Here is a 12,883-nt window from a genome sequence, read left to right on the forward strand (position 1 = left end):
GCAAAAAGTGACGCTTTCTAAATAAGACGGGAAGCATCTAAAATATCTTTAAAAAAATGGGTCAATATTTAGTTTTCTCCACAGGAAAAACCACGAGGTCACACCTTGAGTTATGTTGGAGTATAACATGGAGTATTGACTTATTGATTTAACTGAATATGTTTACATTTCCTCCTCTTCTTGTCCTCCCTCCCTGCCTCTCCACAGGTCAGCACTGTACTGAAGATGTGGACGAGTGTCGTCTGCAGCCAAACACTTGCCAGAATGGAGGTACCTGCAGCAACCTGTTTGGCAGCTATGTCTGCGTGTGCGTTAATGGCTGGAGTGGACCCGACTGCTCTGAAAACATTGACGACTGCGCTACAGCGGCGTGCACCGCGGGCTCCACGTGCATCGATCGTGTCGCGTCTTTCGTCTGTCTCTGCCCCTACGGAAAGACAGGTAGGCCAGAACATGTGTTTCATTATTTTGTTTTGCAAAACTGCTGTGACTCTCTGTCATAGTTCCTAACTTCCCTTTAGGTATTGTTTACAACTGAAAAAATGAGTTTTGGTCTTTACACTGAAACTGTATATTTTGTACCTTTTTATGCCTTTGTACACTATTTACTGTTAAAAGAGTATTGCATTGCAGTGGACCAACTTCTGTGGAACAAGTCCAACCAGAATGGATGTTTTCCTCGGCAGATCATTTCATTATATTAATCAAAGCTTTCTTTGCACTTAATGTGATCCATTTAAAACAGTCAAATACATAAATGATATCACATAATAGATTTTAATCTCGAGCCTGCTGGTTAGTCACATGCTCTTAGATGTGGACTAAGCCTTGCCTTAAAAATATACCTCTCCAAGTAGCACATTTGCATTGAGCGTGCTTTACTCCAAACTACGACTGCATATTGTAAATTCTCTGGGGACAATATTGTTTTGCATTTGGATCAGTTATCCCCGACTGAGCGATTGATGAAGTTCCACCATTGGTCGCTTCAGTGTTGGACTTTTCGAATTGTCTGTCTGGTCTTTCAAAAATAAATAGTTTTAAAATTGCTAGTAGATGCCAAGAAACGTTATGTGGCGAAAGTAGGGAATAAGACGTTGGTGAATTCCTGCAACACAAACCGTGCTTTAGCTTGTGTGAACCACATGGCTGCATTTTGTTCCCAGAAATTTCAGAACTGATTTCAGCGAGACGGCATTAGTTGACAGGTTGGGGATTAACTCTGGAACTCACGACCATGTCTAGTTTTTCTCATTCCTTGTCAACACAATGTTCTTCTCAGGCTTGCTCTGCCACAGAGATGACGCCTGTATCAGTAACCCCTGCAGGGAGGGTTCTCAGTGTGACACCAACCCCATCAATGGCATGTTTAACTGTAACTGTGCACCTGGATATATGGGCAGCACCTGCAACATCGACAGGGACGAATGCAGCATTGGTAAGAAAGAGAAACGTTCTAACCACACATTACATGTATCCCTGCCCGTCTGTTTGGCTTTTAAGCGCGCCTATGTCCTCTTCATCGTCAGGCACCAATCCTTGTGAGCACGGGGGTCAGTGTGTGAACACCGATGGCTCTTTCACATGTAACTGTGTCAGGGGTTATGCCGGGCCGCGCTGTGAACAAGATGTCAACGAGTGTGCTTCCAACCCCTGCCAGAACGATGGCACGTGTCTGGATCGCATCGGGGACTACACCTGCATCTGCATGCCTGGTACATTTCTTGAGAAATTATATATTATCTTACATTTTAACCAGTTTTGTCAGACTTTCTATTCTAAATAATCTTTGAAGAATTGCAGCAATTTGAAAGGAAAGGGCAGCCATATTCTGGATTACAGTTTGTTATTTATAGCGAGAAAGTGATGAACACTTTCATGATACATGTGCCACAATGTATAAACAAATGCACGGAATTCATGAGAAAATAATTATAAAATGTTGAAGAATATGCAATTATTTATTTCCTGTATTCGGATCTAATAAAATTGTCTTTTAATCCTGGGCCCATGGCTTTCCTTTATTAATCTCATTCAGATCTGTTACCATTTATTCAGGATAGCCTGCTAACATAGACAGTATTGAGCAAAAACACAACTTCTTTGGTGGCGTTGCAGTCTGCTGAGGCGGCTGACACCCCAAGGTTAAAATTAAACCACAAAGGAATGGGATTAAAAACAAGAAATCCATTGCGAAATCATAACAAACTTGATTCTCGTCTTGCATGCAGGATTTGAGGGGACTCATTGTGAGATCGAGATAAACGAGTGCACCAGCTCGCCCTGTCTGAACCAGGGTAAATGTCTGGACCAGGTCAGCCGCTTCATCTGCGAATGCCCAACAGGTTGGTGCTCATGACGTTATGTTCATGTCTTTGTCAGATTTCCACCCAATCAGAGTGATAATGAATTGGCTTATGAAGTCTTTTAACATGTGCGCTTGTTATTATATTCATCACGTTGTTCTGTTTTCAGGCTTCAGTGGAGAAATGTGCCAGATAGACATAGATGAGTGTTCCAGCACACCCTGTTTAAATGGGGCCAAGTGTATCGACCGACCCAACGGATATGATTGTGAATGTGCTGAAGGTAAAGGGAATAAGCCCATGTTTAAACCTAATTATATTGCTCTGCTACTGTGCTCTAAAATAGGCACTGGTAGACTGCATCACTTTAAACACTATATCCTTTCTAACCCAGAAAATAAGTCACTTGATCCATGACGCAATAGTTTTTGTCATGTTCCTAAGAGAAAATGTCCTTCCACAGGCTTCAACGGTCTACTTTGTGAGGACAACATCAACGACTGCGTCCCAGAGCCTTGTCACCACGGTGTGTGTAAAGACGGCATCGCCACCTTCTCCTGTGAGTGCCAGCCGGGATACACGGGCTCCATCTGCAATATCCAGGTCCAGGAGTGCCACAGCAACCCATGTCAGAACAGAGGACGCTGCATTGACCGGGTCAATGCCTACCAGTGTAACTGCCCACCAGGAACCACAGGTAGCTACTTGGTGTTAGCTACAGAAATCATTGCCTCTATAGTGGGACAAGTTCATTCTAATGTATTCTTTAAAGAAAAAGGGTCATTTGACATGTTTGATGCAGTTGTAGAACTGTGATTAGATGTTTGTGTGTCTCATCTGTCTCTCACCTGACAAGCCGGTAGCCTCTTTGTATCTTCCATGGCACTAACTAGTGCGAGAGGACTTTCAGACACTTTCTCCTCAAACATACTGCCACTGGGTTTTAAATACAGCTCTTTGTGACATCTGGTTGCTGTAGTAACCATACAGACTAAACCGTAAACACAAAACATTGTATGAGTTCTCGATCCTCCGGCACTTAAGATTGAAGGATCAATGAACTCAGAATCTTATTTTAAAGAGTCTGAGCCACATCACATTAATGGGCTCCTGTGAGCTTGAATTGAATGTAAAGACCCCCATCCCCCACGTCTGGAGCTTCCTGTGTAACTTTCGATGTATAAACTGCAGAGCACTTGTGTGTATAGCGGTCACAGGTCCGGGCCGAGCTGCGCTACCCACGTTGCTCTGTGGATTAAATAGGCTCAGTTCAGTAAGTTGTACCACCCTGAGACCTGGTACTGAAGTCTGCACTGTCCTCACTTAACCAAAAGTTCACAGGTCACCCTGTCAGGTTTCGTTTTCTGGTTTCATGCCCTCATTTCCCTTCTTTGAACGTGCCTTTTTTTCCTCCCTCTGTCTAGTTTTCTCTTTGTCACTTTCATTTTTCTGTTACTCATCCTTTTCCTCTCTCTTGTTCGCTCTCACTTTCCTCTCATGTTATCCGTGATAGATTCATAACTATGTCATACTCGAGTTGGAGTGGGCCTCCGCTGTATTTAGGCTTTTTCTTTAACATTTCTCACTTCTTGCGGAACTACGTTTTTTATGGACTCTTACTCCCCCTGGTGGTAAATAAGTTAACTGTCACGTTTCGTAACAGCCACTTCATCTGCTTCTCCTCTTATGCAACTCTTCCCTCATGTTTTTTTGGTGTGCTACGTTTAAAGCTGAGAAAACATAACCTGGCTGTTGTTGACCTTAATTCATTTATATATTTTTCTACTCAGGGGTGAACTGTGAGATCAATGAAGATGACTGTGCGAGCAGCCCCTGTGAGTACGGAAAGTGCCACGATGGCATTAACGAGTACAAATGTGCGTGCACCCCAGGATATACAGGTATGTTTTGCTCACGTATCCCAGTAAAGTCAATATGATAACAGTAGAAAATGTTTCAGCATTGAGGCGCGATAAAATAAAAAAAAAACATATACTTGTCGCACTGCAAGCTGATATTTGTTTGCTGTTACTGAAATCAACAGGATAATCAAGAATGAATTCCCTCTAAATTGCTCTTTAATAGGACTCAAATGTGATGTGGAGATCAATGAGTGTAACTCAAACCCATGTATGAGTGGGGGAACCTGCGAGGACAAGGTCAACGGGTTCCTCTGCTTGTGCCCGCCTAGCACCCACAGCCCCCTGTGCCTCTCTGGGACCGACCACTGTGCTCTTCAGCCTTGTGTGCACGGAGAATGTATTGAACAGCAACACGGGTACGTCCACCTGATACTGCTACTAGGACACACACACACACACACACACGCACAGGACAGGGCGCGCTGACACAGCAATAGCTTCGGCCCCAAAACCAGCTGCTGTTATTATTACTGTGTGGCTAATTTTAAACTCCTGCTGGCCTTTCTTCTGTGTCAAGGTATCGTTGTGAGTGTGAAGCTGGCTGGGTGGGACACCACTGTGAGCAGGAAAAGGATGAGTGCCAGCCCAGTCCGTGCCAAAATGGGGGCTCCTGTGTGGACCGACATAATGGCTACACATGTCAGTGTCAACCTGGATTCAGAGGTAATGATGCATATTATTATATTTTAGCACTGCATTTTTTTAAGACCCGGCAATCAATAAAGTAAATGGCGCTGAATCAAAAACTAAACAATTCGAATCACCCCTCCTCTCGCATTAGGTGTGAACTGTGAGAAGAACATAGATGAATGTGCATCCGGGCCCTGCCTGAACCAAGGCATTTGTATAGATGGCGTCAACAGTTATTCCTGCCAATGTAGTCCGCCATTCACAGGTTAGTGATACCACACTTCCACCTTATATACATCCACGTATTAGCATGCGACAGCATGTCTGAGTGTCTTTTCAGCCTGTTTTATCATTATTAAAATGTGTGCTATGTCAAATTAGGTAAACACTGCGAGGTGGAACAGGTTCCCTGTGCCTCTCATCCGTGTGAGAGGGGAGTGTGTCGCCCGTCTGCGGACTACACCTCATACACCTGTCGATGTCCTGCTGGTTGGCAAGGTACGATAGTGGGTTTGTGCGGATTTGAGTCGAGAAAGAGGGAAACTATGAGACCGTGTGCCTGAGATCAAAGTCCTATAGAATATTAGGTAATACTGCTAGATTGATGCTGTGCTAATATATTGTTGCTTGTTCACAATTGTGTAGGTACCCGCTGCAGTGAGGATGTTGATGAATGCAGAAAGAACCCTTGCAAAAACAACGGTCGTTGCATGAACAGCCCGGGCAGCTACACATGTAAATGTCAACCCGGATACAGCGGACACAACTGTCAGACAGACATTGACGACTGCTCACCAAGTGAGTTTCACTTTCAACTAATTCAGTCACCTCATTAGTGCCTCTATGCACACAGTGGGAGCCTCACCTCTGCATTTATGGACTATGGCGACTTTGAAATAGTCTTTGACGTATCATTGGAACCTGGAGATATCCCAAGCCCTTGTGGAAAGAAGCATAGAAAGTGTCCTGAGATAATAGAGTTATACAAAGGTGTAAAACCGACTTTTCAGCCAGACTGCTGGTGGATTGTTTGTTGATAACTTTGTTCATTCAGTAAATTGAGTTTTTGTTCATTAAAAAGCCTCTTTCCCCTCTCTCTTCCCCCCTCCGTAGACCCATGTCTGAATGGAGGTTCTTGTGTGGACGATGTCGGGAGCTTCTCCTGTGACTGCCGTCCGGGTTTTGAAGGGGAGCGCTGTGAGACTGAGGTAGACGAGTGCGCCAGCCAGCCCTGTAGGAACAGTGCCATCTGCCGGGACTACGTCAACAGCTTTGTGTGCGAGTGCCAACCAGGCTTCGATGGAATCTTGTGTGAACGCAACATCCTTGAATGTACCGAGAGGTGAGTCGTTCGTTCAAAGCAAGATCCATACAACCGTAAAAGCTATAATTGTTCTGTTTGTTCTGCAATGAATGCCTCCTGATGCCTACTGCAATTATCTGACGGCCTGATATGAGGGTTACAATTGCAGATTGTGTATCTCATGTGTATTTTTTTCATTCAGCACCCTGGAGAGTCGGTAGTCACCACTTAGTTCTCCTCCTCCCTTCCAGCTCCTGTCTGAATAATGGGACTTGCATTGACGACATCGGCTCCTTCTCTTGCCGTTGCCGTCCTGGTTTTTACGGGACGTTCTGCGAGTCCGAGCAGAATGAGTGCGACTCTCAGCCCTGTAAGAATGGAGGCACCTGCACCGATGGCCTGGGCGCCTACCGCTGCACCTGCCCTGTGGGTTACAATGGACAGAACTGCCAGGTACAGTGTGGGTCTGCCATTATTGGGCCTAAAAGGAATTTAGTTATTTATTTACAGTTATTTATTTTTATATATTATCTAATACAATTTTATAATTAACATTTATACCAACCTATTTGAGACTGAAAGCTATTTGAAGGATAGAACATAATGAATTTGCTCAGTTTACCTTTAGGCTACATATTTTGTCTGTCAATGTTCACTGATTACTTTTAATGATTACTCATAATCATTATTAATGTTTTCCCAAGTGATCACAGGAAAACCGAGAAATCCTTAAACTTACATATAACGGTTCATAAAAGTTTATGATTTCTCGACAATTAATCCGTTTCAACATTTTAAATTCAAACAATAGCACATCTGTCACATTTTTGCACAAATATGTTTGCCCACCACAGCATTTTTCGCAGCTGAAAAAGGCACTCCGACAAAACCTAGCTTGGAACGCTTGAGAAGCTTTGTTTGCGCCTGGTTGCTATGATTCGGAATATCGGATGAGAAAGTTCCTTAGGTTAGATGCACCAAACTGAAAGTCTTTAACTTAAGAAGGTGGCTGGATGTGGTGTAGTTCCTTCTGTCTGTGTAACATTTACAGCCAACTGCAACTCACTCTCCTTTTGTTCTCTGCAGAACTTTGTGAACCTCTGCAGCCAGGTGCGCTGTCACAACGGCGGCTCCTGCTCTCAGTCGTCAACCTCCTGGACCTGCCACTGTCAAATGGGATGGACGGGACTTTACTGTGACGTCCCGAACATGTCATGTCAGGACTTTGCCGCCAGGAAGGGTGAGGCCCGACAACACAATATTTAGTATTGAAGAGTCATCACAAGAGAAATGTTGCATTGTAGCAAAACTAACTTTCCTTCCTTGAGTTTTATCAGACAAAGTCTTATCCTATGCATCTTCATATTCCTCTTTTACCAAATTTCTGTAGGTCTGGAGGTTGAAAATGTGTGCAAGAACGCCGGGCGGTGCATGAATGTGGGCAAATCCCACCGGTGTCAGTGCCAGCCAGGATACACGGGCAGCTACTGTAAAGAGATGGTGGATGAGTGCCAGTCAAACCCTTGTCGCAACGGAGCTACATGCAAGGACTATCAGGGCACATACGAGTGCATAGTAAGTACATTCTCGGCTGTTTGTGCATCCATGTGTTACTAAAGCACACAATGAGCTAACCTCTGTCTCTTGTTGCAGTGTAAACCAGGCTACCAGGGGGTGAACTGTGAGTATGATGTTGACGAATGCCACTCTAGGCCCTGCCTCCATGGTGGAACCTGTATCAACCTCATCAACCTCTTCACGTGCGTCTGCCGACCTGGAGCACATGGTAAGTCTGCATATCATATATGTACACACACACACACACACACACACACAGGTTGATACTCATGGAGCAGATCATGTGCTTTATTTGATACCGTGAGTGATATTCGTCTGCTTGCTGCTGTGTAGGGCTCCAGTGTGAATTGAACGAGGACGACTGCGCCCCCAAGCCCGGCTCCTTTGAACCTCGCTGTCTGAATGGAGGACAGTGTGTGGACGGCGTGGGCCGTTACACATGCTCCTGCCCTCCAGGATTCGTTGGGGAACACTGTGAGGGGGATCTCAATGAATGCCTGTCTGGGCCCTGCCACGCCCCCGGCAGCCTCGACTGTGTGCAGCTGGTTAACGACTACCAGTGCCGCTGTCGCCTTGGATACACAGGTATGATCGTACCAGCACTCCTGGGGACATAACAACACCATATTGAGTCGTTTTGTATGCTAGAAAAATGGCACGGCATCAGTGCGTTTGTGTTAATTGTTCCAATAATTTCAATAATTTTGCTAACCCTGCATAGTATTTCAGTTGTTAATCGTTATTTCTTTCCCAGGTCGTCACTGTGAGTCCATGGTGGATCTGTGTCTGTCTAAGCCCTGCCACAAAGGGGGCATCTGCTCCATGAACATGAGCTCAGTACATGGCTACACCTGCTCCTGTGTTGCTGTAAGTTTCTTCAATGCCACTCTTTTTCTGCTGGCAGAAGATACAGTGGTTTCAATTGATTTCCTTCTTTTGTGCTTGCTTTCTGAATAACACCTTTTCTCTTTTTCTGTTTTTAAATTAAGGGTCTCGATTAGCAGTGCTGTGCTTGTGAATCTTTCAAATAACTATTGAAAGAGACAATAATATCTGCATCATTTTGCCTTTTGTTCCGTGTTTGGATTTTGGCGCATATGCCACAAACTTCACAATGTGAACCGGATGCGAGGTAGTGCGTCTGAGAAGAATAAGCACCATAGCTAGCAGTGATGCAGGAACAAATACACTTAGGTTGCAGGACTATCAGAGATTGTGTTACAATATCTCAGCACAAAAAAACCCAATCAATCAATACCGGTTCCTCCATTTTCTTGATATATTCTCATTCATCTTTTGGCAACCGCACATCCCTCCAGACTTGAATATCAAACAGTGAATGTCAGTTTGAATTTATTAAGTAACACAGTTTACTGTGAACTATGTTAAATACATCATTATGATTTCTTTCTACAAAGTAGTTAAACAATCCCCCAAATTCCATGAAGTCTTCAACAGAACACAACATCTGTAGTGTGTTTTTGATGCTTAATCTTCACTTAAGTCTCTGATGGTATTGGATTGCATTAATCTGTCTATTTGTAGTAAAGATGAATAGTTTATATATATATATACACATACTGAGAAGATTATAAAAGTGGACAGGTGGCTAGCATTACTGCCTTTGTGTTTTATTTTTCTCTCTTACTAGAGCATCCATCTCTTCACACTAAATTCTTGTTTTTCTCTCCATTAACTTCTTGCTCCCTCTCTTTTTCTCATGCTTGCTTCAGAGGGCCACACCATGGCTCAGGTATAGTAGACACGCAGCAGATTTGCAGTAAAACCTAGATGTAAATGAGTTCCAGTAGTTTTTTTCTTTAAACATCAGCTGCAACGTTTTATTGGCCCATTACAAACGTGTAGCCATGCCTAACTTTTAAATTGACTGTATTTCTATCACGCTTAAACAAGGTGCTATGTCTTACAGGGCTTCACTGGGTTCAACTGTGGCGAAATAGAGGGCTACAGTTGTGCAAAGCTACGTTGCCAGAATGGTGGTCGCTGTGTCGAGTCACCTGGCCACCTGTACTGCCAATGCCAGTCGGATTTCAGCGGACCACACTGTGAGAATGAACAGAGATGTCCATGGAACTGCCAGAATGGAGGAACCTGCATCAAAGACCCATCCAACCCGTACCAGTACAGCTGCCGCTGTCCCATTACTTTCTCGGGACCGTACTGCGACAACAAACTACCCATATCGCGCACTCCAGCGTGCCGCCACCTGCAGTGTGAGCAGAATTCGGGGGATAAAGTGTGTGACGAGCAGTGTAACAACCATGACTGTCAGTGGGATGGAGGCGACTGCTCGCTCAACTGGCAGAAGCCCTGGGTTAACTGCACCGCCAGTGTTCCCTGCTGGGATCTCTTTAAGAATGGGCGTTGTGATAAGGAGTGTGACAACCCTGGGTGCCTCTTTGACAGCTTTGAGTGCCAGGAGATCCCCGCATCCTGCAAGTATGTGACCCCTCTCTTTATTCGGTCATTGCTATTGCAGTTAAAAGATCCACGTTGAAGCCAAATCACTAAACAGCCACCCTCCTTGTACTGTGTATTTTCAGGTATGACAGGTACTGCGCAGACCACTTTGGGAACGGCATCTGTGACCAGAGCTGCCACACGGAGGCTTGTGGCTGGGACGGCCTGGACTGCTCTACTGACACTCCAGCAAAAGTGATAGATGGCACGCTGGTCATCGTGGTCCGGCTGCAGCCGAAAGAGCTGCTTGGAGATCTGAAGGGTTTCTTGCGCTCCCTGGGAGCCCTGCTGCACACCAACCTGCAAGTGAAGCTCGATAAAAATAAGAAGCCAATGGTTTACCCGTACTATGGGGAGGAGCATGGACGAAATATACTGAGGAGCAGAAGCAGGCGGGAGCTGGAGAAGGAGGTTATTGGGTAAGAATAGTTAATGATGGGATTCTCACATAAGTTCTCTTCCTTAAGCTCTCTTATAATACTCAGGAGCTGTCATTTACAGTCTTTGCAATTTTCACATCTGCGCAGATCTGAGGTGTACATGGAACTCGATAACCGTGAATGTTCCCAGAGCTCGGTCGACTGTTTCTCCAACACTAATGAGGCTGCGTCATTCCTTGCAGCAGCACACATCAAGGCTGAACTGCCTTACCCTCTGGTGTCTGTTCACAGTACGTAGGCCTGTCATTCAACAGTTAATGCTTTGTTTTCAAGTTAAAAACCTAAATTGAATGAAGACAAAACAACCGTTAATGGACTTCTTTTTCTATCCTCCAGGTGAACCGACAAATAACCCACTAGTTCCAACGCCTCTGATGTACCTGGTTGGAGTGGCAGTGGTTATTATTCTCCTGATCCTTGTGCTGGGGATGCTAGCAGCCAAGAGGAAGCACAAACATGGCGCCCTGTGGCTGCCTGATGGCTTCTTGGCCAATAAGAATGACAAAAGGAGAGAGCCTGTCGGACAGGATGACTTTGACATGAAGTGAGTGGATATACAGATCAAAAGTTTGTGTTAGAGAGTATTTAAAACAAGATATATGATAATGGCTACTGTGTGGGAATTCATACCAGAGTGAAATGTAGATATTTGGGAGATGCAGGCATGCAAAGTGAACAAGTATTTCTGCTACTGTTAAGAAACGTTTGTGTACGATACTCTATGTTAAATAGCTGAAAGAGCTTTAATGCATCAGTAGAAGACTGGTTGTACAGTCCAGCTCCCAGTGATCAATACTGCTGTTTGATTGAGTGTTAAACAGAGTGTAGCTGGAACATAGCATGCATGCTGTGGCCTGGAATAAATATAAGCAGAATGAAATGGGAATGTTACTATCGCTTGAACTTCATTTTTTCATTTCAGGAATTTCAAGACCCAGGATGGAGCCATGATTGATGGAGTTCAGAGTCAGAGGTGGCTGGAAGACGAGGTCCCACCCAAGAAACCAAGAGTAAGTGAATTGAGAGAGAAAAAACAATGGTTCAAAAAAGAAAGCTGATGGATTGGAGTAGTTTAAATTACATTGCGTAAGGGCCATGAGGAAAGTTTTTTTTTTGTGAGTGTTTTTTCAGTTTTTGTTGCTTTTTATAGACTGAAGACAAACCTTTGCTGCCCATCGCTATGGATGGAGGTGTTGACCGGAGGGAGTGGACCCTGCAGCATCGCAAGGCTGCTGACATCTCGCTCACTCCCCCACAGGCCGACCTGGATGCTGACTGCCTGGATGTTAACGTCAAGGGACCTGGTGAGGAAAAAGAAGAAAAAAAGACTAAACTTCTAAATCTGATCAACCTCTAGAGCTTCCTTATATAACAGTTTTCTTTTTTTTCCTCAGATGGCTTCACCCCACTTATGTTGGCATCGCTGCGTAATGGTGGAGGCCCGGACTGCAGCCTGCATGGAGGAGAGGAAGAGGAGGAGAGCGGGGGAGATGAACCGGGGCCGAGTGTCATTTCAGACCTGATCGCTCAGGGTGCTTCTTTGATGGCTCAGACCGACCGTACGGGAGAAACGGCGCTCCACCTGGCTGCCCGCTACGCCAGGGCTGATGCCGCTAAGAGACTGCTGGATGCTGGAGCTGATCCCAACGCCCATGACAACATGGGCAGAACTCCTCTGCATGCTGCCGTGGCGGCTGATGCCCAGGGAGTCTTCCAGGTGAGAAAAAACGTCATTGGACACTTAGTAACTGCAATCATAAACAAAGGCAAAGGTAATTCCTATGAACAGATCATTACATATGACATCTGCATCCCTTCTACCTTCTTTCATGTACTTTTTCATCACATCTCATGTGCCTGTGTCTTTGTCTTCTCAGATACTGATCCGTAATCGTGCAACAGAACTGGATGCCCGGATGAATGACGGCACTACCCCACTGGTCCTGGCCGCCCGGCTGGCTGTGGAGGGCATGGTGGAAGAGCTGATCCACTGCCATGCTGACATCAATGCTGTAGACGACCACGGTGTGCAAACCTTTCATATATTTACTCCTCCTGGGGAATGTCTTATTTTTGTACTGTAGTCTGGTGTATGAATCACAGCACATCATGCTCAGATGGCTTATTTAGATTAGGTATTGACACTGCAGTATTAGTATGAGGAATTATGCTCGTAGTTAAGCAGGACAAGCTCATTAGACCCGTCCATACAAATTGCACGTG

General features: G+C 44.9%; 1 protein-coding gene across 1 annotated transcript in view; it reads left to right on the forward strand.

Annotated features, from left to right (window-relative positions):
- The window catches only part of notch2 (notch receptor 2), a gene marked incomplete at its 5' end in the record, with an annotated part of 44,637 nt that overhangs the window by 27,618 nt on the left and 4,136 nt on the right, over nucleotides 1–12,883 (forward strand). Inside the window, 27 exons of the mRNA XM_079221228.1 lie at nucleotides 208–441; nucleotides 1,283–1,438; nucleotides 1,530–1,715; nucleotides 2,232–2,345; nucleotides 2,476–2,589; nucleotides 2,770–3,003; nucleotides 4,097–4,207; nucleotides 4,392–4,584; nucleotides 4,746–4,891; nucleotides 5,010–5,123; nucleotides 5,240–5,356; nucleotides 5,504–5,656; nucleotides 5,972–6,200; nucleotides 6,413–6,614; nucleotides 7,248–7,401; nucleotides 7,552–7,736; nucleotides 7,815–7,947; nucleotides 8,073–8,324; nucleotides 8,494–8,606; nucleotides 9,670–10,199; nucleotides 10,304–10,639; nucleotides 10,748–10,890; nucleotides 10,997–11,204; nucleotides 11,583–11,670; nucleotides 11,811–11,964; nucleotides 12,055–12,377; nucleotides 12,538–12,685. Coding sequence (XP_079077354.1) covers nucleotides 208–441; nucleotides 1,283–1,438; nucleotides 1,530–1,715; nucleotides 2,232–2,345; nucleotides 2,476–2,589; nucleotides 2,770–3,003; nucleotides 4,097–4,207; nucleotides 4,392–4,584; nucleotides 4,746–4,891; nucleotides 5,010–5,123; nucleotides 5,240–5,356; nucleotides 5,504–5,656; nucleotides 5,972–6,200; nucleotides 6,413–6,614; nucleotides 7,248–7,401; nucleotides 7,552–7,736; nucleotides 7,815–7,947; nucleotides 8,073–8,324; nucleotides 8,494–8,606; nucleotides 9,670–10,199; nucleotides 10,304–10,639; nucleotides 10,748–10,890; nucleotides 10,997–11,204; nucleotides 11,583–11,670; nucleotides 11,811–11,964; nucleotides 12,055–12,377; nucleotides 12,538–12,685 — 5,070 coding nt within the window. The remainder of the gene's footprint in view (nucleotides 1–207; nucleotides 442–1,282; nucleotides 1,439–1,529; nucleotides 1,716–2,231; nucleotides 2,346–2,475; nucleotides 2,590–2,769; nucleotides 3,004–4,096; nucleotides 4,208–4,391; nucleotides 4,585–4,745; nucleotides 4,892–5,009; nucleotides 5,124–5,239; nucleotides 5,357–5,503; nucleotides 5,657–5,971; nucleotides 6,201–6,412; nucleotides 6,615–7,247; nucleotides 7,402–7,551; nucleotides 7,737–7,814; nucleotides 7,948–8,072; nucleotides 8,325–8,493; nucleotides 8,607–9,669; nucleotides 10,200–10,303; nucleotides 10,640–10,747; nucleotides 10,891–10,996; nucleotides 11,205–11,582; nucleotides 11,671–11,810; nucleotides 11,965–12,054; nucleotides 12,378–12,537; nucleotides 12,686–12,883) is intronic.

This window comes from Taurulus bubalis (assembly GCF_910589615.1).
Source record: "Taurulus bubalis genome assembly, chromosome: 7".
NCBI lineage: Eukaryota > Metazoa > Chordata > Actinopteri > Perciformes > Cottidae > Taurulus > Taurulus bubalis.